This window comes from Eucalyptus grandis, chromosome 3, assembly GCF_016545825.1.
Source record: "Eucalyptus grandis isolate ANBG69807.140 chromosome 3, ASM1654582v1, whole genome shotgun sequence".
Lineage (NCBI taxonomy): Eukaryota > Viridiplantae > Streptophyta > Magnoliopsida > Myrtales > Myrtaceae > Eucalyptus > Eucalyptus grandis.
This window is the reverse complement of record NC_052614.1, coordinates 1,658,244-1,683,209: the sequence shown is the minus strand read 5'-3', so window position 1 is coordinate 1,683,209 and position 24,966 is coordinate 1,658,244. Positions and strand designations below refer to the sequence as shown.

The following is a 24,966-nucleotide window of genomic DNA, read 5'->3' as shown; positions in this document are numbered from 1 at the left end:
ATTTATCTAATTTCTTTGATTGAAAATTTGCTTCCATATTTACTATGAATTAAATATTCACCGGAGCAAGGATGGTTAATCAGAATTTCCACATTCCATTCATAACCAATCGAATCAATTTTCCCCTTTTTTATTTTTTCTTTTCAAAAAGCAATTTTTTTTTTCCTTATTTTCCTAGATTTGCTAAAAATAGGTGTCAACAATTCCTCGTGTTTTCGAGTTTGCAATGATAATTTGACATCGATTAAATCCGATAAAACCAGGCCTCCTTACGGTAGGGTAGGGCTTCTTTGGCCAACAGGACACACTTTTTCCACACTTTCTTGCTCCTGGGCACGGTGATGGAGGCATTCTTGCTGAAGCTGGGCGATAAGATAATGAAGCCCACCATCGACTCGTGGCACTGTTTTCCCATCGACACAAGCTTCTTACAGCATGCAGGGGTGATCTTTCTCTGCTTCGTGAATATGTTGAAGAAGATGTCTTCCCCGCAATCATCGGCCAGCTTGGTAGCACAATCGGCCAGGTAGTCTAATGTCTCCCCCGCAGGATCCTTCCATCTGACTCTGACGGACAACGTGGCAACTACGCTGGCAAGGAGCAAGAACGCCACGAAGCCTGATCTTGCCATGGTCGAAAGAGGGGGAAGGCAACACAAGTGGAAGGTGATGAGATGAACGGTGCGAGCCGGTTCCATCTTATAGAAGATGTGGGAGGTGGGTTCAGGGGGAGGAAAAGCATTCACTCTTAGCATTCAGAAACTGCCCGAATGATTTCCATTGCATCGCTCTTCAATTAATGGCTGGCTTCAGTTACTAAGTGGGACTTAAAGGATACCTTGTTAACAGACCTTGGAATGGAATGGAATGGTGATGGCGTAGCCATTTTATGAACTCAAGATCAAGAAGCTTGATCACTCTCGAGCGAGACAACCATGACGATACACAGGCAGGCAGGCAGGCAAGCAAACGGTAACGGCAACCGCAGACTTTACAGCTGGAATACATGATGAAGACGATGACAGAAGAGGTTGGAGCCCTTCATCATAACTCTCCACTGTCCCTATTATCTCCCCATGTTCCCAATATGAATTTGCCCTTCAATCTTCCCTCATTAGATATCAAAATTCAATTTCATCAACATAAACGTGATGGATCCCGAGATTTTCCGAAGGAATTTTATAAACATGAAAGATATAGGGATGCGCAAGTCAGGAATATAATCCACACTGCAATCCTTACTATAATCCTAACTGTCATGTTCAATGGAGGACGATGGCAATTGCTAGCCAATATCTGGGTACAACCCATACCCAATCTCCAACCTTCAGCTGTGTTCATCAAGAAGACTATCTGCAAATGAGTCGAGGCTTGTGGACAGAGTTTTCCTTTTGGCCGTGGGACTGAGTCAAGGCTCAACAAATCGGAATGCAACGCCATATTTAAGCAGCCTAAATGAGAACTCGGGTAAAACACCAGTTCTTAGTTTTTGCTGTTGTACAATCCCGTGCTATGAATGAATCCAATCACCTAGCTCTTTTTCGTATGGAAATGGCTTAGGGAAGCGGATGACTAAGAAAACAGTCAGCTTGGTTTTTTACTGTCTTTGCATTTTTAACCGATCCTCTCCTTTTTGTTTTCACGGAGGACTTCTGGCTTTGCTCCAGAAATCTTCAACACCCTATTTGACCGGAAATAAACGAGTACTTGTCCATTCTTCAGCACCCTGTCCTACCTAGTTCTCGGTAAAGTACAAGGCCAAGTAGTAGTCCTGATACTTGTATGACAATCACCCAGAATCTGAGTCGTTTCTCAATGATCTATGATGATTTCTTTGCGTCAATGCTGATTTTAGGCGAAAAACTACTTCGTTTGCATGACCTGACACTAGCACTACCAGGGCACACACTTTGTTCGTTGAAATGCTTCGAAGCATTGTGTATGAGGCCCAAAAACTTGAGCCAAAAACTGAGCCGATCCACACTGGGCCACAGCTGGTACAGGGCTGGCCAGGGTGGATCATACGTGAAGGCCAATTTGAGAGGTTGTTCTGATGTGTGTAGTTAGTTATTCTCCGAGATGTTTGTCGAATTTGAAAATCAATGTCACATACTTGCATTGGGATCGATTATATTTTCCTGTATGTCTCGCATATGTTAAGTATCATAGCTTGAATCTGGGTTGGCAACCTGTTTGCCTGACCTGGATATTCTATCTCAGATTTGCAAAAACAGGTTGAACCTGTATATTTGAGGCTAATTTTAATCATGTTATTGTGCGTTTTAGGATCTTAATTCCAGTTAATATTGTTTCATACATGTTTTAGTATAACCCTCATTCCCTATTTGAGGTTAATATTGCTCACGGGTCAAGATTGAAGGCCATGAACATGGATCAAATAAACTAGCCTGGCCAGTCTATGCACACCAGATGTTCGACGTAATGTGCAGGTCAATTAATGTGATCTTTTAATGTGATCTTCATGTTGTGAATTGGCCCGTGTTCATGTAAAAAAAAAAAAAAAAAAAAAAAAAAACATAGTTCGGTTTAATGAATTAAAATCGGCTTTCAAAAAAAAAAACCAAAAAATGTAGATTAGTGTTAAATTAGGGCAGAAATGACATCTTTAAGATTTTCCTAATTTTTTGAAGTCATTATCCTAATTCAGTGCCTTTTTTGTATTTTATAAATAATTATGTTTGTAAAAATAATCCATTTTGCTTATATTATAATTAATTTAGTGTAATATCACACATTTAGAATAATTTCATGCATACTTAAATTTCCATATAGCTCATGGGGATCCTATCTTGTAGCTATATAACAAAGTTATGTATATTATTTGCTCAACTTGAATCGAGTTATTATACCGCACTTTACTCTTCACTAATTCTCTCAATACTACATTGCTCATTTGTTTATGATTATTTTACGCTGTTTTCTTGAGTTGTGATTTATCTATTTTTGTCACGACCCGAACTTCGAGTGCATGCACATTCCTCAGTGGTCGATAAAAGTTTGCAACCTCTCAGCAATTGTTGCCGACCCGTTCATTTTATTGCACAAGAGGAAACGTAATAATAACCTCCAGACAACACAGAAATAGGATAGCAAACATAGGATTATATTTTCACAAAACATACATATTTTTACAGTAGTGTTTATGTATATAAAAGTTTAACAGAACATAGGTCTATATCAAAAGAAAAGAAAAGAAACTATTCATTATTCCTCTGTGTTTTTCGAGCTTGCAATGATAATTTGACATCGATTAAATCCGATAAAACCAGGCCTCCTTATGGTAGGGTAGGGGCTTCTTTGGCCAACAGGACACACTTATTCCACACTTTCTTGCTCCTGGGCACGGTGATGGAGGCATTCTTGCTGAAGCTGGGCGATAAGATAATGAAGCCCACCATCGACTCGTGGCACTGTTTTCCTATCGACACAAGCTTCTTACAGCATGCAGGGGTGATCCTTCTCTGCTTCGTGAATATGTTGAAGAAGATGTCTTCCCCGCAATTCCCAGTCAACTTGCTAGCACAATCGATCAGGTAGTCTAATGTCTCCGACGCAGGATCAGTCCGTTTGACTCTGACAGACAACGCGGCAACTACGCTGGCAAGGAGCAAGAACGCGACGAAGCCTGATCTTGCCATGGTCGAAAGAGGGGGAAGGCAACAAAAGTGGAAGGTGATGAGATGAACGGTGCGAGCCGGTTCCATCTTATAGAAGATGTGGGAGGTGGGGAGGAAAAGCATTCTCTCTTAGCATTCAGAAACTGTCCGAATGATTTCCATTGCATCGCTCTTCAATTAATGGCTGGCTTCAGTTACTAAGTGGGGACTTAAAGGATACCTTGTTAACAGACCTTGGAATGGAATGGAATGGTGATGGCGTAGCCATTTTATGAACTCAAGATCAAGGAGCTTGATCACTCTCAAGCGAGACAACCATGACGATACACAGGCAGGCAGGCAAGCAAGCAAGCAAACCGTAACGGCGACCGCAGACTTTACAGCTGGAATACATGATGAAGACGATGACAGAAGAGGTTGGAGCCCTTCATCATAACTCTCCACTGTCCCTATTATCTCCCCATGTTCCCAATATGAATTTGCCCTTCAATCTTCCCTCATTAGATATCAAAATTCAATTTCATCAACATAAACGTGATGGATCCCAAGATTTCCCGAAGGAACTTTATAAACATGAAAGATATAGGGATGCGCAAGTCAGGAACATAATCCACACTGCAATCCTTACTATAATCCTAATTGTCATGTTCAATGGAGGACGATGGCAATTGCTAGCCAATATCTATATACAACCCATACCCAATCTCCAACCTTCAGCTGTGTTCATCAAGAAGACTATCTGCAAATGAGTCGAGGCTCGTGGACAGAATTTTCCTTTTTGCCGTGGGACTGAGTCAAGGCTCAACAAATCAGAATGCAACGCCATATTTAAGCAGCCATAAATCGGAACTCGTGTAAAACACCAGTTCTTAGTTTTTTCTGTTGTACAATCCCTTGCTATGATAGAATCCAATCACCTAGCTCTTTTTCGTATGGAAATGGCTTAGGGAAGCGGATGACTAAGAAAACAGTCAGCTTAGTTTTTTACTGTCTTTGCAATTTTAACCGATCCTCTCCTTTTTGTTTTCGCGGAGGACTTCTGGCTTTGCTCCAGAAATCTTCAACACCCTATTTGACCGGACATAAACGAGCACTTGTCCATTCTTCAGCACCCTGTCCTACCTAGTTCTCGGTAAAGTACAAGGCCAAGTAGTAGTCCTGATACTTGTATGACAATCACCCAGAATCTGAGTCGTTTCTCATTGATCTATGATGATTTCTTTGCGTCAATGCTGCTTTTAGGCGAAAAACTACTTCGTTTGCATGACCTGACCTAGCACTACCAGGGCACACACTTTGTTCGTTGAAATGCTTCGAAGCATTGTGTATGAGGCCCAAAACTTGAGCCAAAAACTGAGCCGATCCACACTGGGCCACAGCTGGTACAGGGCTGGCCAGGGTGGATCATACGTGAAGGCCAATTTGAGAGGTTGGTCTGATGTGTGTAGTTAGTTATTCTCCGAGATGTTTGTCGAATTTGAAAATCAATGTCACATACTTGCATTGGGATCGATTATATTTTCCTGTATGTCTCGCATATGTTAAGTATCATAGCTTGAATCTGGGTTGGCAACCTGTTTGCCTGACCTGGATATTCTATCTCAGATTTGCAGAAACAGGTTGAACCTGTATATTTGAGGCTAATTTTAATCATGTTATTGTGCGTTTTAGGATCTTAATTCCAGTTAATATTGTTCCATACATGTTTTAGTATAACCCTCATTCCCTATTTGAGGTTAATGTTGCTCACGGGTCAAGATTGAAGGCCATGAACATGGATCAAATAAACTAGCCTGGCCAGTCTATGCACACCAGATGTTTGACGTAATGTGCAGATCAATTAATGTGATCTTTTAATGTGATCTTCATGTTGTGAATTGGCCCGTGTTCATGTAAATAAACATAGTGCGGTTTAATGAATTAAAATCGGCTTTCAAAAAAAAAAAAACCAAAAAATGTATATTAGTGTTAAATTAGGGCAGAAATGACATCTTTAAGATTTTCCTAATTTTTTGAAGTCATTATCCTAATTCAGTGCCTTTTTTTTGTATTTTATAAATAATTATGTTTGTAAAAATAATCCATTTTGCTTATATTATAATTAATTTAGTGTAATATCACACATTTAGAATAATTTCATGCATACTTAAATTTCCATATAGCTCATGGGGATCCTATCTTGTAGACATATAATAAAATTATGTATATTCTTTGCCCAACTCGAATCGAGTTATTATACCGCACTTTACTCTTTACTCATTCTCTCAATACTACTTTACTCATTTGTTTATGGTTGTTTTACGCTGTTTTCTTGAGTTGTGATTTATCTGTTTTAATGTAATGGTTAGATTACATTTTAGAACCATAATGAACACAAAAATATTGCATGGACACTTAGCAGACGAGAATCTTAAAGTTCATAATTTGATGAAAAGACTATATGGATACTTTAGTTGACAAATAATCAAGTTGAGGTATCGAAAAGGCATTTATTAGATAATTAGTGTAAATTGAATTTTTGGTTTTAAATTTTTGATTGCATAGAAAGTGAGATATATTGTCGAATTTCACTTGGCACCTAACCAATCCCATTAAACTAGTGACAACTCCTTCTCATGATAGAATTTTATAGGTTAATCAATTAAAATGACAAATTCCAATGTCGCGTAAGATAAGAGTTTAAGAGACCTTGCGCCGATTAAAGATTATTGGTCCACAACTCAACATTATCTCTAAACCCATCTTCCCTTAAATCTCGCTCTAGGAGGGTTGCGACACATGGTACGAACCTTCTATGCAAAACACCATAGTTTGACCGAACGTTTTTGACCGAACGTAAATAAGCACCTAAAGTCCAAAGAAAATAAAACCTTTAATCATTTGTTGATGCAACAAGTGCCAGCAAGTGCTAAATGGTTGAACAAGTAATCCGAGGGTTGGGAAAAAATATTGAAACTCAGCGCTCCCCTAAAATCTCAAATTCTATTATTGTCCAAGGGGTTATGTAAAAGTAATGTTGTATTTAAGACATAAAGGTCCTGCTTGTGACAATGCTCAAATGATGAACTCAATCGATGCACGAAGGTTTATGCAAAGTATGAACTGTTCATTGTAGCAAAACAAACACTTTTTCAATTTTGTTTTGCTCTAATACATTTATGTGACTATAATAATGTTCAACCCAAAAGCTTAATTTTAAAGATGGACGAAGACCACATGAATATAAAAAAACATGTAAACTTTGTAGATAAGCTATCCCTCTCATGTGCAAGTCAAATATTATAGTTTGGCGAATTGTATTAATAAGTTGGATATTTACACATCCCATCATGTTCATTGTTTAATATAAATAGCATATTAGAGTACATAAAAGATGCACAAACAAAAATGATAACAATATCTTATAATACTATTGCCTACTTGATTTTTATTTGCTTATATTTTTATTTGTTTCCCCACTCTGTTTTTAATTTTTTCCCTTTCTATCATTCTCTGATAAAATTTATTAAATAGTAAACTATACTAATATACCTAAATTATGTAATATATATAAATTCCAAAATTATATATTTATATATATTGAATTTATACAGTAAAATAGAAAAAGAATTGAATGTATGAAGAAATATAGGATTTAAGAAAAAAAAAAAGAAAGTGTTGTTATTTTTTGTATTTTTGATTTTTATATTAGAGTTAAAATATTATTTTAATTTTATTAATTTAAGAAGTTTATTATTCAAGAAAAATAACTTTTATATTACAAATATTAGAAATCCTTTTCATTTTTGTCTCATCTCCCCAATGAAATAATTTAATTTAAACTATATTCATCTTATATCTGACTTAATTCTGTCTTGGTGGTACACAAATAACAAACGTAGCCTTAATTGATGTTATATTGTCACCTGAAACCCTCATTTCAAATTGTATTGATCATTTTAGACTTTTATTTGAAATAACATTCAATTTAAGTTTTTATTTAAATTTTCTTTTTTTCTTTAAATGTAAACTGTGAATCTTTTTGGAAAACAATAAAATAAAGCACACTTGGAAAGACTTTGAGAAAGCACGAACTAAATGCATCCACTGAAACAAAACAGGAAGAGAAAAAAGGAGTAAATGTGGAATCTGTACCTGGAAAACTTAAATCCCACAACTTCTCTCGAACATAAAAAGCGATTTTGGGCTTTCTTTGATTCACAGCTCACTTCAGTCGGCGCTTTCCTCTGTTTCTTTCTTTCCCGCCGAGGAACTCTTTTGAACTTCCTCTCCGGCCATGGCGGTCCAAGAAGACCATCCCTACGCTCACAACTTGCCCGACGAGCCTTGGGATTGGGAAGAGATATCCCTCCACCTTCTTTACTCCAACATCGACCAAGGCCCGTCAAAATGCGATCTTTTTCGCTCTCTCCCTCGCTCTCTTTCGTGATCGATTTCGCGACCCATTTTCTTGAATTTCTTTTTCCAGGGTCGGGAACGGCAAATCGCCGTGGGGGAGGAGGAAGCACCGGCTCCGGTGGCTGGGGAAGCCGAGGGCGATTCCACAGCTGATTCTTAAGCTGCGGGACCCTCAGTTCAGAGAATCTGCTCTGCACTTGCTCAGTTCTTTCCTCTTCCAGGTCTCTGCCCTTGTTCGATTCAAAGGTTCGATCTTTTCACGGTTCTGTTTACTGAAACCTTTGTTGGGTTCGTCATTTGTCGACAGAAGAGGGAGGAGGACCCGGAGAATTATTGCAGGGCGGGGTTTCTTTTGTTCCATTCTTGCGGTACCATGGCCATCCTGATACAGGTCATTGCTCCCGTTCGCATCGACATTTGTATGTGTAATGTTGCGGAATTTGAAGCTAGATCGTTGTTAAGAGACCTTTCAGTATAAATTTCGAGTATGACGAGCTAACGTTGCAGTTGTTTTTAAGGGTTCCCACGAAAGAGGAAAGTCCGATTTTTTATATTTTTTTAAAACTGGGCTTGCTTTGTTCTTTGGGGTTATATAGTCAGTGGTCTGAAAAGGGATTTCTACATTGTTTGAGCATTTCGTTTTTCTTGAATATCGAACGGGCGGGCAGTTTGTCCTTGATTTCTTTGAAGTTCCTCTGAATGAAAATAGTTGATACGTTTTTTCCTTACTAGATTGGGGAAAAGGAAAGGACTCTGATACTTTTAACATGCAGGCTTTATAAAAATAATACTTTGGCACAATGAAAAGAAAAATTCTTCCCTATATTCATCCATACTGCCAGTGATATTTAGGGTGATGGGTGGATCTTTGAGTTATGGTTGGTCTTATGATGCAGGAGGTGCTCTTGATCTACAGGATGATGGTGGATGGAAGTCTAAACAATAGAGCATGCATGCGCCTTATCAATGTCATTATTCTATTCCAGGTAATCTGAAAGCAACTCAAAAAGAAGCATGTCAAGGGCTGTCTAACGCATTCTGATTATTATTCTTGTTGTCCCTTGTCTCAGTTAACTCTTTGCTTCATTGCAGTGCATTGCAGCTAATAGAGAAACCAGGCAAAAGCTCATGAACTGTAGGCTTCAGAAACTATCATCAGTGTCTGAAATTGGCTGACCATCCTCTAGCATTTATCTTCACGCGAACCTTCTCTTTTCCTTTCTTTTGTTAGTTCAGCCTGCATTGTTAACTTCTTGGTACCCTTAGTACTGTTCGTGTCCACACTGGAGGTGTATGACAACGTGAGAGCTGTTGCCTTGTCAGTGGTTGGCATTTTATGCCAGGTACATTCCATTTCTCCGTGCAGTGAATCATCAATGACTTTATCTGATCTCAGATAAAAATTGACTTTTCCTTCCATATTGATGTCTTTCTTGAAGGCAAGAGAATCCAGTGCTGTCCAATGGGCTATCAAAAATGAGGTGGTGGAAGTATGCTTGATTAGCATGGACACTGGAAATGAACTCACAAAAGTGGTGAGAATTACCCTTCACTTTCTATGATTTCTTAGCATTCCTATCACATGGTGTCCACCTATTTAAGATTAGACGAAATCTGTGCTATTCTCAAATTCTGTTCTTTCTTTATCAGATTGGACTGCACATTGTTGAATCCATACTTCGGGTGGACTTCGGAATATCATACTTATTCAGTCCTGCAGCTGATCACCTGTTGAATAGACTGATGAGAACATGGGACAATTTGGTACGTCTTTTGTCAGCCATTGCGGCCATATATAATGTGACTACACAAATCTTAAAAATTAAAACTACTTTTGTCTTTGCTTCAGGTAAATCAGATAGCTGTTGCGCACGACTTCTCTCCTCGAATCCTCTTTCATACCATCCGGTGCTACACTCTCTTATGTCATGATGAAAGGTAATTCATCTCATTTCCTTTTGGATGTGAAACTGAAAGGTACCAAGCAAGCATTTCCTCTTTTGTCGTCCAAATGCATCTGGTATGCATGACTGGTGGATATTTGTGTGAGTATGGTTCTTTCACGTATGCGTGGTGCATTATAATTCTGTGCATCGTCAAACTGCTTGCCACATAGTAGATGCTTTTGAATTTTCTGGGGCTTAAATTAGAAAATTGATATGGTGCTGCAAAGTTCTAGCACTTGTTTTCAAGCAAATATTCTACTGTTCTCAATTTATGTGGTGACTCCTGATTCTTAAGTTGAGACCTGTCATTCATGTCTAACAGGGGACATAATCTTGTGAAGCAGTCACTCCCTAAATCCTTCATCAACGGCACTTTTCATGAAAGCCTGAAGGTATTTGCTGATAATTTGGCATTGGATTAATACTTTTATGAAGGATATGCAAATCTTGCAGTCATAATTTGTGGATATTATTGCAGGAGTTTCCCGTGATTCGTAGATTGCTTTCACAGCTGCTACTGATTGCTGGTATAAACGACTCATGAGCAGCTTTTTCAGTTCACAAGATCTCATCATTCAAAGAAGTATCAGGATTAATGGTGTATTTCCTCAAAGCTGCTGCATTTCGGGGCTCAGGTGTTATATGGCATAATGTAGAAAGTTTCTCAGATTGTTACCTTAGAGAGAGAAATTGGCTGATGTTTACCCGTGTCTTTTGTTGGGTGTACATAAGCCTCTGTAAATTGCATTTTTGCTGGAAATTCTTGGCACGATCCTCGAATCCTCAAGAGATTCTAGCTTGTTTTTATACTTCTCTTTTTACTGTCCATGATCACGTCTGCTATAAAATGACATCGCAGGCTTGGCAGATTTGTCTTAATTTTTTTCTGATGATTAGATTAGGGAACATCTTCCTGGTCTCTGAATTATCAATCGAGCCCAGTAGGTCGTATTAATTGATCTCGTATTCGGTTTTCCTTCCGGAGACAAAGGTAAAACTAATTTAGGACATGAACTGATTATGGATGCAAATTGTATTGTAAGCGCAAATAAACAACTCTTTTAACTGTCAACATTCCTTTCGCCTTTATCGAGCGTGCGAAGATAATTTGACATCGATTAGATCCAACGAGACCAGGCCTTCTTACGCCGGGGAAGGGTTTCTTCGCTCAACAAGACGCACTTATTCCACACCTGCTTGCTCCTGGGCACGGTGATGGAGGCATTCTTGGCGAAAGTGGGAATGGAGACAATGAAATTCACCATAGCCTCGTGGCACTCTCTCCCCACCAACACGAGCTTCTTACAGCATTCGGGGGTGAGCTCGATCTCCTTCGTGAATATGTTGCCGAAGATGTCCTCCCCGCACTTCTCGGTCAGCTTGGAAGCGCATTGGGCCAGAAAAGAATCCGGCCCCGAGGGTTCAGGGGCAGGTGCGTCCTCATAATCCGCCCTTGCGATGGACAACAGGGCGACTCCACTGGCGATGAGCAAGAACGCGACGAAGCCGAAGTTTTCTGATCTTGCCATGGTTGAAAGAGGGGGAGGGAGGGAGGGAACAAAAGTGGAAGGTGAAGAGACGAACGGTGCGAACCAGTTCCATTTATAGACGTGGGAGGTGGGTTTGGGGGAGGAGGAGAAAGCATTCATTCTTGGCATTCAGAAACTGCCTGGATGATGTCGATTCCATCAACTCTTCAATTAATGGCTGGCTTCAGTTACAGAGTGGGACGTAAAGGCTACCTTGCTAACGGACCTTGGAAGGGCCTGGAACGGAATGGTGGTGGAGTAACCGTTTCATGAACTCAAGATCAAGAAGCTTTATCACTCTCAAGCGGGACAAACATGGCCATACGCAGGCAAGCAAGCAAGCAAGCAAAACCGGAACGGCGATCGCAGACTCTACAGCTGGGATCCAATGATGAAGACGACACCAGATGAAAAGAAGGAAGAGGTTGGGGGCCCCTCATCATAACCCGTCCATCACCAGTCGTCCCCACCACTTTGCCCTTCAATCTTCCCTCATCAGATGTCAAAAAAATTCAATAACCATCAAAATAAACGAAATGGGTCCCGAGATTTCCTGATGAAAATTTAAGATAACCATTACATCATTCCCCTTGAATTTCAGCCACTGAGCAATTGGATTGCTGCCTAGAATCGAAGCACTGAATTTTATTTACAGAACAGAAAACAACAACAAGATTTCCCTGAATTTTCTTTGTATATCACTTGTAAAGGGAAAAACCCCACTTTTTAAGAACTTCCGAACAAGAAAGGGGGAAATCGCAGGAGAGGAGAGGAGAGGATTGTTCAATGCGCAGACTTGCCATGATTGCTGTAGCCGTAGTACGACAAGTACCACTTCACGAACCTCTTCAGCCCGGTCCGCAGGTCCGTCGTGGGCTTGTACCCGAGCTCCCGCCGCGCCGAGCTGATGTTGGCGTGCGTGAACGGAACGTCGCCGTTCCCGGGCATCTCCACCTCCCGCCGCCGGGCCCTCACCCCGAGATGCCCCTCCAGCATGCTCACCATCTCCGGCACCGTCACCGGCGACGTGTTCCCCAGGTTGAAGACCCGGTACTGGGCGGGGCCGCGCTTCTTGCCGCCGGACCCGGTGCTCTTGCGCGCCGTGTCCAGCGACGCCAGGCAGCCCTTCACGACGTCGTCGATGTACGTGAAGTCCCGGGCCAGGTCGACCCGGTTCTTGCCCCGGTATATCGTGATGGGCTTGCCCTGGAGTATGTTCCGGGTGAAGGAGAAGTACGCCATGTCCGGGCGGCCCCACGGGCCGTACACGGTGAAGAAGCGCAGGCCGGTGATCGAGAGGCCATAGATGTGGTTGTAGGCGTGGGTGATTTCCTCGCCGGCCTTCTTGGTGGCGGCGTAGAGGGAGGCCGGCCGGTCGGTGCGGTCCGACTCGGAGAAGGGCGACTTGTCGTTGAGGCCGTAGACGGAGCTGGAGGAGGCCCAGACGAAGGCCGGCTGGGGGTTCGCCGACCGGGAGGCCTCGAGGAGCGCGACGAGGCCGGCGACGTTGGAGTGGACGTACGATTGCGGGTTCTCAAGGGCGTAGCGGACGCCGGCCTGGGCGGCGAGGTGCATCACGTGGGTGAAGGCCACGACGTCGAAGAGCTTGGCCAGGAGGCGGGCGTCGTTGACGTCGCCGTCGACGACGAAGACCTTCTGGGCGCGGAGCAGCGACGCGCGGGAGCGCTTGAGGGAAGGGTCGTAGTAGGGGTTGAAGTTGTCGAGGCCCACGACGCCGTCGCCGCGCTTCCGGAGGGCGAGGGAGACGTGGGCGCCGACGAAGCCGGCGGCGCCGGTGACGAGGACGGAGTGGCCGGCGCCGGCGCCGGCGGGGCGGCGGGGCCGGGCGGAGACGCGGACCTGCTTCTCCCACTGGATGCCGCCCCAGGAGGCGGCGAGGAGGCGGTTGCCGGAGGAGAGGAGGCCCTGGAGGCTGAGGTAGGAGGCGGTGAGGGCGAGGAGGAAGAGGGCCCACATGAAGGTGGCGCTCGTGGAGGCGAAGCAGCGGCGGAGGTGGCGGTGGTGGCGGTGGAGGTGGTGGTGGTCGGTCTTGAATTTCCCCGGCGTCGGCGGGAAGAGGTCGTCCTCCTCGGCCACCAGCAGTGGCGGCATCGCTACGCTTCTCGTTCTTGTTTCTTGTTCTTGTTCTTGATTGATTTCTCTCTCCTCTCTCCTCTCTCTGAAAAGAAGAAAGTTGAGATTTTTATGTTCTTTTTCAGCACCTCTGCTGCTGGATGCGAAAGGGTTTTCTCAAGTTCTAGAGGGAGATTATTTATAAAAGAGAAAAGTGGTCACCCACCAACACGGAAAGATGAGAAATTTCTCACGCGTGAACCCCTGTGCCGACTATAGTAAATATAATGTGCACAAAAACAGTGGGACTACTCTATTAAATTCAGCCTCTTATAAAATTATAAGAAAAAATTTCGAGTTAGTACATTCATGCCGCGTTAGAAAAGTGTCCGTTCCGAGTATTCTTTGGGATTTTTTCTATAACATAAGTCGTGGGGAATGTTAAACTCCTTTTGCGCCTATAAAAAAATTGCTAATGCTTGACGTGGACATGTTGCTGAATTGATGGGAATTGCACGCTTAAGCTAAAGGTCAAAGGCCTTACACGAAGCCATTAATAATTGGTCCGAGGATTTCCTTCTCGAGAATTGTCGAAGCCTTCCGTTGAGGTTGTCGTTGTTGTCGTCCCCATCTTGGGCCCATCTTGGGAATTTGGTCAATCTCGTGGAAACATGGGGCGCCCTCATTGTGGAAATTAACCGAATGATACAGCTCCTCGTTATTCCAGGACTCGTTGTTCTAGAATAAGAAGTGTGGGAATCGAGGGAGTGCTCCTGAATTGATCGATGGATTAGCAATAACAAGGGAAAGTTAATTAAGATTTCATCTATGGATGCACCTTTTACTCGCCAGCTTGTAGATTGCGAAATCTTTTGCTCAGATTTGTTGCCTGCTTTGGAGAATATGTTATCTCCCCCCTTTGAGGTCTTGTCACGCTCACTCTTTATGTTATGGTGTAATACTAGACCTATTAAACGATATGGTCTGATTTAAATTGACTTATATTTCCATACAATAAACTCATATTTGATCAAATTTATATCCGATTAATATTTAATTCAATCCATATTATTAAAATATTTTTTTTATATAATTCAATTTTGGAAAACTCATATCCAAACTAAAATAAAAAAAAGTCAAGTGATCGAGCATTAGATCAAGTACAAGTGAGAGAGAGTCATAGAGGTAGACTAGGTTTAAGTAGGGGTGTGCATGGTCCGGGCCGTCCGCTAAGGACCAGTTCCAAAAAATTGAAACCGGAATCCTTTGTTTTGTTACATGGATCCACCCGGAACCGGACCGGTTCGGTTCGGCCCTGGTTCGAATGGATCCATGGAACCGATCTTTATGCGAAACAATTTTGGTTTTCAACATGTAGAACACTAAGTGACATCAAAGCAAACCAAAGAAAAGAGCAACCAAATTTAAGTATGTGGAACAAAGATTCATTTGTTGCAACTATAAATGCAACCAATGAAGGAATATGTACGTAAGTTAATATAGAGTCGGAGAGAGTAGTAAGTGTTCAGGAAAAAATGGTCTCTCTTAACGCTATGAACTGGACATATCCCTCATCAGGTTTGGCAAAATATCACAAGTCGCACAGACAAATCAAAGGAGGTGAAATGAGGCACCATCCAAACACAAGAAAACAAAGGAAGTGCAATTAAACAAGACTTTATTGAATACATCACCTTCATTATATTAATAAATAAACTAAACAACCAAAAAGCATAAGAATTCCCCAATATTCAGCTTTGTATTCATCCTGTAGCGAAACAATTGCTACAAAACAATTGCTTTATATTCAGTTTTAGTAATTTTTTTTTAATATTAAAAGGGAATCGGTCCGGTCTGGGTGGGCGGCCGAGTGAATCTACCCATGGAACCGGGAATCGGACCGATTTCCACTGGTTCCCAAAAATTGGAATTGGGAACAGGACCGGTTCCCTCAAGAACCGCCGGTTCCGGGCGATTCCGGTCCGGTTTTGGGCGGTTCCCGGATATTTTGCATACCCCTAGGTTTAAGTAAGTTATCAATCCATTTAACATCCATATTATTTTATATTTCAAATCAATTTACTAAATATAATTAATACATATAATGTCTCAACCCATCTTTTTTAAAAATTAATGTGATTAATTTAGGCCTAAGCCTCTAGAGGTTTTACCAATATGGTCCATCTAATAAATTTTGGCTGAAGTTGACATGGGTGATAGCCTTTCTACATGATATACTCAGCACTAATATAAACAATTTTTTTCCAATTTTTAAAAATTTATATATATATTTTATTCTTTTTTCCTTTTCTTTTTTCCCCCTTTTTTTTTTTTTTCATTGTAGCCAAAGAGGTCTCTGAAACTCGTTAACCACTAGGTGAGGGCCTAGTCCTCATCGACCAGTTGGCGAGAGTTGCAGCCCTCACTCGGGCCATCTCGGTCGTGGGGAATAAACGATGAGTCCATTTGTGTTTGTGCATGTATCACTGAGGAGCTTGGGCAAATGGACTCAGTAACTCAGAGCAGGATGGAGATTTGACCACTATCTAAACAAAATGATAGCTTAGTGTCTATCAGCAATTGACGATTGTAGATTATTGATGCAAAACTACTTTGATGCTTATTTATAATTTGATATGAACCCATTGGGTATCACAGTTAATAAAACAAGAAACGATGGATAAAGAAAATAAAAATGAAGACAGAAGTGAGCACCGGTGACTAAGATCCTATTGCTCCATCTTTAACCGGTTACTCTGAGAAACATTTGCTCATCAGAATTTGGTGCCCACCGCCTTCTTCACAAAAGATGGCAGACAGAAAGCAGCAGCATGGATCTGGCACGATAGAATGCAAAGAGGTTTGCATTAGAAGACGTCAAAGTTTCAATTCACATGATGTGTAACATCTTTGTTTCATTTCTACCTGAGGGTTGTAGAACTTAGGAGGCCCTTTAGCCACCCCATTGTTCTCGGTATTTAGAGGATGACAGGTTTCTCAAAGTCAACTGTCGGCCCGTCGGTGGAGCATAGCACATATCCAATCGTCCCGCTAATGGAAAATAAGTCGAAAATTCATTCTTCATTCTTCCCATCATAAACTTGAAAAGAAAGAAAGAAAGGAGATTGCATAAATACGGTAAGAGAGTTTGGTTTGATACCTTGGGTAGGAAGGAATTGGACTCCAAGCATATCTGACTGAGCCCTTGAAAATTTTGTGACATTCATCAATTTTATCTTCCAGTTGGAAGTTATCCAGCCAAAAACTGTCAGCAGGAATGGACATAATGCCTCCAGGACGGAGCATCCGAGCTACTGATTCCAAAAACTCTTTATCCGCTATTTCAATTGCAAGAGTTCCTGAAACTTTTTCCACATGATTAGCATGTACTCTAGAATTCTTTTCTAGAAAAGGAGTACATGAGATCAGGAACTCTTGCAATTGAATTAGCGCTAAAGAGTTTTTGGAATCCGTCCTGGATTAGCATGTACTCCTTTTCTAAGAGGAGAAATATGATGTGACGTGCCATAGAAGATAGATTTTTTTATCTGGCACAGAAAACAAAAGTTATTCGATTGATTGAAATATATACCGAGTTTCCAAGAGGGTAGGGGAGGTAAATAGGCAATGGAAACTGCCCATGTTCTCAAATGCATCCAATATGATCACATCATAAGTTCCTTCGGGAACAGCCTTCAAGAAAGCAATTCCTGCAATGTTGAAAATAGAGACTGTGAAATAGAAATCTTTCGCAGCCTATCTATGTTCAGCAACGTGTAAAAACAATAAAAGAGACATATACCATCGCTAATGTACACTTTCACTCGCGGAAGTCACCTGGAAAACAAGAAGCTCCTGATATTTGGACTTCTCGTGGAACAACACCTTTTCCACCTCATAGAAGGGTAGTTCGCCTTCAAAACAAAAAAATCACAAATATCATGTTAGGCCTATATTGTAAATTTTTGTCTTTGATTTATAATTGTAGTCTTGATGTGTGATGATATTATTTGAGCAGTCAATGTATGGGTTTTATTAAGTAAACAAACCAATCTCTAGTGATGTGTTATACTTCTTTTCGAATATAATTAAGTGAGGTAACATATCAATCTAAGATGTTGAGGATAAAATAATTTACTGTCACCTCTTATCGTGCGACAATCTTATTTGAATTGAAATAAGTTGTGAGATTGTATTTCCAAGTTTTACCGTTATCTAGAAAAACTACAGGATAACTCACGAGCAAGGTTGAAAAGAGAGAAAAAAATGCCAAAATCAATTTGGAATGGTGAATCGCCAATCCCAATGTGGATGCTAAATTTCAGTAGACGTCCAAAACTAAAATGTTATGTAATGGGATATGTCATATCTTGACTTGACTATGCAACATACCTGGCCATTAAGGCAACTTCACAGGATGCCATTCTACATTATTGTTCAAGCCCATTGCCCTGATCTGATCAGCCAATTTATCGGCCATTTTAACCCTCTGGAAATGTGTGTACTGCATAGAAGCAGTCGCATTGAACTGCCTATTTATCTTCAAAGGGTGTAGGTATCGAGGGGGGGTGCTCCTGAATTGATTGATTAGCTTACGAGGGAAAGTTAATTAAGTTTTCATCTGTGGATGCACCCTTTACTCTTAATTAAGTTTTCATCTATGGATGTACCCTTTACTCGCCAGCTCGTAGATTGCGAAATCTTTTGCTCAGATTTGTTGCCTGCTTCGGGAAATATGTTATCTCCCCCATTGAGATCTGGTTGTGCTTACTCTTTATGTTATGTCATAATACCAGACCCATCAAACAAGATAGTCAGATTCAAATTGATCTATATTTCCATACAAAACAACTCATATTTGACTAAATTCATATCTAATTTATAATTAATTCAATCCATATTACTAAAATACTTTTACAAATAATTCAATTTTGGAAAATTCATATTCAAACTAAGGCGAAAAAGTGAAGTGATTGAGCATAAGATCAAATATAGATGAGAGAGAGTCGTAAAGGTAAATTAAGTTTAAGTTAGTTGTCAATCTATTTAACATTTATATATTTTTATATTTAAATCAATTCACTAAATGCAATTAATACATGTAACATCTTAATCCATCTTGGTAACATTTTAGCCCATCTGTGAGAGAGTCATAACACCCATATTATTTTTATATTTTAACCGATTTACTAAATATAATTAACACATATAACATCTTAGCTTATCTTGTTAAAATTGATTTATGACCCATTTTGACAGGTCTAAATATTATATATATTATATGATGCATTCACCATGCTTGATGTTTTCTCTTGTAAGAAAATTTAAGAGAGAAGATAGGAAAAAATGAATTAAGGGGGTTCAGGCATATAATCATCTTTCTAAAGGTAATTATTGCTCTCAAGATACAAGGAAGCCTAACAACTTTTGTCTCTAAACACTTCGTCTTTTTTATTAACTCTTCTTCCACGTGCTTTTGACGTTACAAATTACATTAAAATTTCTTTATTTGCCAAAAGAAAACATGCTTTGATCTTCACTGTTCGAAATAAATTACCAAAAAAATCTGATCCGAAAATAGAATAAGTTACCAAGAGAAAAGTAGCAAATCTTGGGATTTTCTAAATTCATCAAAATGAGTCATGTCATGTTGTAGAATCCATCGTTGAGGATTGATCAATCATTAGAGGCCAACTGGTTACGTTTGCATAAATTATTTCAAATATAAGTAGTTTTATTATTATTATTATTGAAAGCTAAAAAGTAGTTTTTCACATGAAAATAGTTCATATGGTTATGGATAAAATCAGTTATTTTAAAAAATAAAAACAAACATCCTTGAAAGCAGATATTGTTTGTTTCTCATAATCAGAAAGGTGATTCCATTTATCTGTAATTTTAGACTAATTGAGGGAAATTTCTAAGTCAAAACAGCGCAATTTTTTTCTATTTAAGAATGACTTGCATTTTCTTCTTTTCACCATACAATTAATTGATAACCTTAAAACTGTCTTTAGGATCGCTCAAAAGAAAAAACTGTCTTAGTAATGCCATTTTTTTTTATTGAAAACTCGTCTGGTTGGCAATAGATCTATATGGTTCGGAAAATATATGAATTCATCTATATTTTAACATGCGTTGCATGGTTGTACTAATTTATTCAATTTTCACCTTTTTATCTTGTCCTTTATTTATATAAGGGAAAAAACCTCCAAAAAACTAAATGATGTCAATTGTGACATATTTATCCTAAACATTTTTTGTGACATCAAAAATCTCAAGTTTGTACATGTGTGACATAGTTACCATATATCAACATTCCGTCGACAAGCACCATAAAAAAATCTACCTTCATGAATGGTGAAAGACAAACTATGTTAACAATGGTGCCTAGGTGGTTTAAATAAAATAAAAACGACGTTATTTTGAATGAAAAATCATTTGATAGAACTTTAATGAAAAGTACATGTATTACATAGATATACATTTGAGGTTTTTTATGTCACAAGAAAAAATATAGGATAAATGTGTTACAATTGACATAATTAGTGACTTTCTATGTCGCAATAAAATATTTAGGGTGAATGTATCACGGTAGGTATATTTTGAGTTTCATTGTGGCTTTTCCCCTCATATAATCAATGAACAATGGATTGTATACTCATATCATTTCTTTTGTATTTAAATATCAGAATTCTTGTTTGGGTGTTGATGAGGTTTTTTCCCAAATTATAATCCATGTTGAAGATAATAATCAATTTGAAATAATTTTACCGGCTTAGATTATTATTTTTATTAATGGAAACTAAGTGACTATATAATGGACAATAAAATAAACAAAGCACAGCTAATTGTCATGCATATTTCATAAAATGGTGTTAAGCAAACATTTGTTACTAGGCATAGCCAAACATCATTTCTATAAAAAAAAATGCAAAAAAGTTAAAAAAAAAAGTTAAATAATTTTATTTTATCCAAAGAAACAAAAATAAATGCAATCAAACGGCCTTCTAGCGTTCGAATAAAGCAAGCTGGTTTTTGTAAGGGAAAGAAGCATCCGGATCTCTCTTTATTTGTTATTTATTTATTTATCATCATCATCGTCATCATCGTTATCATTATCATTATTATTATGCGCTTCTTATTAATTATGTCACTTCAAAGAAACTGAGTTGGCTTCAAACAATTTGATGCTTGACTCCTGCTCTCATTGGCCGAGAGCTGCCTTCGCACGAAGGTCATTTTCTTCTTAGGTCAAAGGAAATTGATCATATCCATCACGGTTCTACATTGCCTCTTCGGTTGACTTTGGGAGCTGGACTGCTTTAGCATGCCTTCAAAAGAAGATTATCTTCTTCAACGGTTGCAGTGGTTATATGTTAGACTCATATCAATCTTCTGCTCGCGCAATGCCAAGCGTCCCTTTTGGCATGCGCATCGATAAGCACCGGCAGACTGAGAATGTCCCCATTTTCGACGTCGACATCTTTTCACGCGATGCTACTTGGCTATGATTATTATTGCCCATTCGCACCTCAAAATCTTACCTTGCTAAAGATCCTGAGCTATTGCGTATCATGGACTTTAGCCCATGAGAGAGGCAACGAGGTCCAACTGGTTTAGTGATTTCAATAGGAATCTTGGAGTTCATCTGTCTCAAACGTTTTCTGTTCCTGTTTAAATTAATCTGTATTTTAGTTCATCTAAGTTCTTGTGTTGCTGCTGAACTTGTTCAAGAAAGGTGTTTATACATATCTATGTCAGCTTCTGTTTGGCTCGAGTTAGTCTACTGTCAAGCCATAGGCAAAAATCTTATTTACTCGGCCAAATGACATACTCAGGACAATATTAGATCTGGCTTCACATGTATGAATCTTACTGATAATCTTTTAAAGGGAGCACTGCTCTCCAATTCCGTGAGAAAAAGACTCGCCATGATTTCTCGTCATGAGATAAAACACTTTGTTTCGATGTAATCAAAGTGCAGCGATGGACATGGATAATCATTAATATTATTTGAATCAAAGTAAGATGTAGACACTGAGATCAAACCCAAAGTGGTTCAAAAGACATAAAATATATGAAGTGATTAACCACCACTGGCACTCTCCCATAACATATTTATTCATAGTGATTCTTGGACTAATACATCTGTGATTGAGGCGATATAACAACACAACACATGCTTATTTGCCATGCCCTCCAGATCCGGCCCTGGACCCCGCATAGGAACCAGCATATGAGCCAGCCTCGGACCCAGCACCAGATCCTGACCCTGACCCTGACCCGGCCTGGGACCCCGCGTGAGATCCAGCATATGAACCGGCTTCAGATCCAGCTCCAGACGACCCGGACCCAGAGCCCGATCCTGAACCTGATGAAGACGCTGACCCCGATCCTGAACTAGACCCGGATCCAGAACCGGAGCCTGACCCAGCACCCGCTCCTGAGCCGCCGCCACCGCCACCTACGCCAATGCCTATCCCGACACCAGCACCAGCACCAATCCCCAAGTTTCCAAGCCCGAGGTCCAGGCCCAGGTCCTTCCTTGCCACCCTACTTTCAGACAACATAAAAAGAGTGGAAACGAGCAGCACCCCGAGGGATAAACACTTGAAACCGGCCATTGCGATGACCCAAATGAGACAATCTACCTGCTGATACCAAGGGGAGTCGAACTCACGCACTGTTTTCCTATGTTTTTGTATCAACTGCTGAAGTTATGCTGTGAGATGGACAATGTGAGGGGTCACTGCTATTTATAGCAACAAAAAGAGAAGTTGGTATGCCACGAATGGTGGAGCACTTCAAAGTGAGAGTACGCGTGTCGGGAGCCGCAATGAAGAAAGTGGAGAGAGCATGCGGATTGCTTCAGCTTTTGTTTGGTTGGCGATTTTGGGGTTTAGCTGGCCAAATTTTGTGGCCAAGAACGCCTTGTGTCTTCTACATAATATATTCGTCATAAGTTTTGGATTTGGATGGTGCGTACAACCGATCCATTTGTTCCCACAAATCATAGTGGAAGTATGATACATAAGCTCGCAATAATTTGATGCAAAGAATTGGATATTTCTGGAATGTCAACGCTTAGAATAAGAGATGATTGATAGAGTCGATTACAATGTTGCCTCTTTGAATTGTGTAGGACCTTTATCTTACCGAGCTTATTATTGTTTCTCGTAAAAAATGTCCAATAAGTCATAAACCTATTGTACAGATGTTAATTTAGTCTTTATCTTTTCAATTTTGCTAATATAGTCCTACACCTTTATATAAAATTCTACTGTAGTCATTTTGGTTAATTTTTGCAAAAATCATTGACATGGTTGGCAAAAGATTGAATTAGCATATATATAATAGGTTTAAGTCTAAATGGATAATTTTTCCATAGCTTCTCTTTAGCTACCTCATTGAACCGAATGTTTCTTGGTGTAACTTAAAGCTTTCTAAAATTTCTATATTTATACACGGAATACATATTGTTAGCCTAAGTTTCTCCAAGTCGAGATATGATTAATGTACCACAAGGGACTTGGGGACCAAGGTCAACTAGGATCCTTCTCCATCCAAATTAAGATTATGAAAAAGGATTGGAAGTTATATGTGAATCTTTCGCAATGAAAAAATCAATATAGTTCAAATAGGATATTGATATCAAGGGCTTATGGGACACTTGTTAACCATACACGATAAAGAATTACTTTCATTGTCCATGCGTGCTGATCAATCAGAACACTTGATAAAAGTACCTTGAGAATAATGGACTTGTCTGAATTTGAATGTATGACAAATGCCCTTAGTTCACTCGCTATAAAAATCTTCTTGTAAAGAGGAAATAGATCGCAATATTGCTTAGAGTTATAAAAGTTAAAGGATTTTTGGGTGCTTCGGAAGTACCGTGAGATTTTTTAGTTCAACTAATTATGGAGTACCAAGTGTTGCTGAAGTTTTCAGTGGAGAAAAATAAGGGATGAAAAATTGAAAGATTGCTCTCTAAAACAATGATTGATTTTTATCCCACAGTTAAGCCAGTAAACTTGAACTCAGACTTGTAACTTGACCTACTAATACCAGCCGAACCTTCAATTGACATATGTTCGCTCCAGAAAAAAAAAATCATGAAAACGAAAAAAAATTTCCTAAATTTTTTTATAAAATATTTTGTTTCTTTTCAAATTATGAAATTCATTTTGCTAACTTTAAGCACTATGCTTTCTTTTACCGTAAATGATTTTCTGTTGATTGATAATTTTTGTCACACCGCAAACCTCGAGCATGCCAACATCCCACCAATGGTCATGCAAATGCGACATTCCCAGGTAGTATTGTCGACCCCATTCATTTCATTACGCATGTAGAAGCGAAACAAATCCCCTAACCATGAAATATGGGATAGACAAGCAGGAAGCAAAACCACAACATAACACTTTCATAATTCAACTGAATTACAAATAGAGGTCTAGGGTCAAAAGTCTACAAAAGACCGGCTCTTAAAAAGGAACTGTCTTACGACCTACAAGTCGAACAAGTTCTCCAATTCTTATGACTTTACCTCCGCAACTCCTCAATCCTCAAGGCCAACCAAAGCTATCTGGTCGCTCCGTCCACTAGGGACTTGAAATTTTAATCCCACAACCGGGATGAGACGATGTCTCAGCAAGTTTAACCCCTAAACCCCTATTAGAAAAAAAATATGCCCGGGTGGCCTAGCTACATCACACGTAAGACTTACCTCGCATTAGTTTTCATTTGCAGGTTAGCACAGTTCATATAATTCAACCACGTGCAATTATGATAACCAAACAACTATGGCACAATCACATTATCAGAACAATTCAACCATTTGGATCGTTTCAACGATCAATCGACTCCGCAGATTACATGTCATTATAGCAAATCAATCACTGCTCCCAATCACGGCCCTATAGGAAGGTTTAACAATCAATGGCAATCACGGCCCCACTCGGCACGACCTTTGATTAGGTGGTAGATCTCGGCCGATGGGCACAACCTTTAATAGGTGGTTAATCATAGGTGGCAATCACACTTGGGCACAACTTCTAATAGGTGGTTAATCACGGTCAATCTCCCATCAATTTCCACACTTAGGATTTTATAAAGAATCCATATTTATCCCAATCACACTCAATTTGCCATAACCAATCATCAATTTCAAAGTCTAAATGCACAATAAAAATTAACACGAAATTCTAAGAGAATAAAGTCCCGACGAAATTCTCGAAATTTAACAAATAATTAAATTTATTCCGAAAACTAATTAAATAATAATATCCATATTTTTAGTGATCCACACTCAATTTATAATATCTAACCATCAATTTCGAAATCCGAATACACAGAAAGATCGATCACACGAAATTCT

General features: G+C 39.7%; 5 protein-coding genes and 1 long non-coding RNA gene across 6 annotated transcripts; 2 read left to right on the top strand and 4 right to left on the bottom strand.

Moving 5' to 3' along the window:
• Positions 1-244: 244 nt before the first annotated feature.
• On the bottom strand, positions 245-631 carry LOC120291319 (protein DOWN-REGULATED IN DIF1 11-like). The gene has a single exon (XM_039308536.1). The coding sequence runs from the start codon at positions 629-631 to the stop codon at positions 245-247; it is 387 nt and encodes a 128-aa protein (XP_039164470.1).
• Positions 632-8,939: 8,308 nt separating this feature from the next.
• LOC120291363 lies at positions 8,940-9,354 on the top strand. Its single transcript, XR_005549367.1, has 3 exons — positions 8,940-9,021; positions 9,128-9,170; positions 9,272-9,354. It is a non-coding gene; the product is annotated as an uncharacterized LOC120291363 (long non-coding RNA).
• A 129-nt stretch (positions 9,355-9,483) lies between these two features.
• Positions 9,484-10,827, top strand: LOC120291154. The gene is made up of 5 exons (XM_039308142.1): positions 9,484-9,570; positions 9,686-9,799; positions 9,885-9,973; positions 10,304-10,373; positions 10,460-10,827. Exons 1-5 carry the CDS (start codon positions 9,541-9,543, stop codon positions 10,523-10,525), a joined length of 369 nt encoding a protein of 122 aa, XP_039164076.1. The 5' UTR covers positions 9,484-9,540; the 3' UTR covers positions 10,526-10,827.
• Positions 10,828-10,906: 79 nt separating this feature from the next.
• LOC104438767 (protein DOWN-REGULATED IN DIF1 11) lies at positions 10,907-11,517 on the bottom strand. The gene has a single exon (XM_010051947.3). The coding sequence runs from the start codon at positions 11,508-11,510 to the stop codon at positions 11,100-11,102; it is 411 nt and encodes a 136-aa protein (XP_010050249.3). The 5' UTR covers positions 11,511-11,517; the 3' UTR covers positions 10,907-11,099.
• Positions 11,518-12,010: 493 nt separating this feature from the next.
• LOC120291169 (UDP-glucuronate 4-epimerase 1-like) lies at positions 12,011-13,764 on the bottom strand. Its single transcript, XM_039308197.1, has one exon. The coding sequence runs from the start codon at positions 13,620-13,622 to the stop codon at positions 12,294-12,296; it is 1,329 nt and encodes a 442-aa protein (XP_039164131.1). The 5' UTR covers positions 13,623-13,764; the 3' UTR covers positions 12,011-12,293.
• A 7,815-nt stretch (positions 13,765-21,579) lies between these two features.
• Positions 21,580-22,306, bottom strand: LOC104436003 (glycine-rich cell wall structural protein 2). Its single transcript, XM_010048736.3, has one exon. The coding sequence runs from the start codon at positions 22,208-22,210 to the stop codon at positions 21,770-21,772; it is 441 nt and encodes a 146-aa protein (XP_010047038.2). The 5' UTR covers positions 22,211-22,306; the 3' UTR covers positions 21,580-21,769.
• Between the last annotated feature and the right edge of the window lie 2,660 nt (positions 22,307-24,966).

Bases quoted from the DNA above. Each gene is read 5' to 3' on its own strand.
- LOC120291319 (XM_039308536.1), bottom strand. From the start codon at position 631: ATGGCAAGATCAGGCTTCGTGGCGTTCTTGCTCCTTGCCAGCGTAGTT.
- LOC120291154 (XM_039308142.1), top strand. From the start codon at position 9,541: ATGGACACTGGAAATGAACTCACAAAAGTG. The intron at 9,800-9,884 runs GTACGTCTTTTG...TCTTTGCTTCAG, and splicing joins TGAGAACATGGGACAATTTG to GTAAATCAGATAGCTGTTGC. The intron at 9,974-10,303 runs GTAATTCATCTC...CATGTCTAACAG, and splicing joins CTCTTATGTCATGATGAAAG to GGGACATAATCTTGTGAAGC.
- LOC104436003 (XM_010048736.3), bottom strand. From the start codon at position 22,210: ATGGCCGGTTTCAAGTGTTTATCCCTCGGGGTGCTGCTCGTTTCCACT.
- LOC120291169 (XM_039308197.1), bottom strand. From the start codon at position 13,622: ATGCCGCCACTGCTGGTGGCCGAGGAGGACGACCTCTTCCCGCCGACG.
- LOC104438767 (XM_010051947.3), bottom strand. From the start codon at position 11,510: ATGGCAAGATCAGAAAACTTCGGCTTCGTCGCGTTCTTGCTCATCGCC.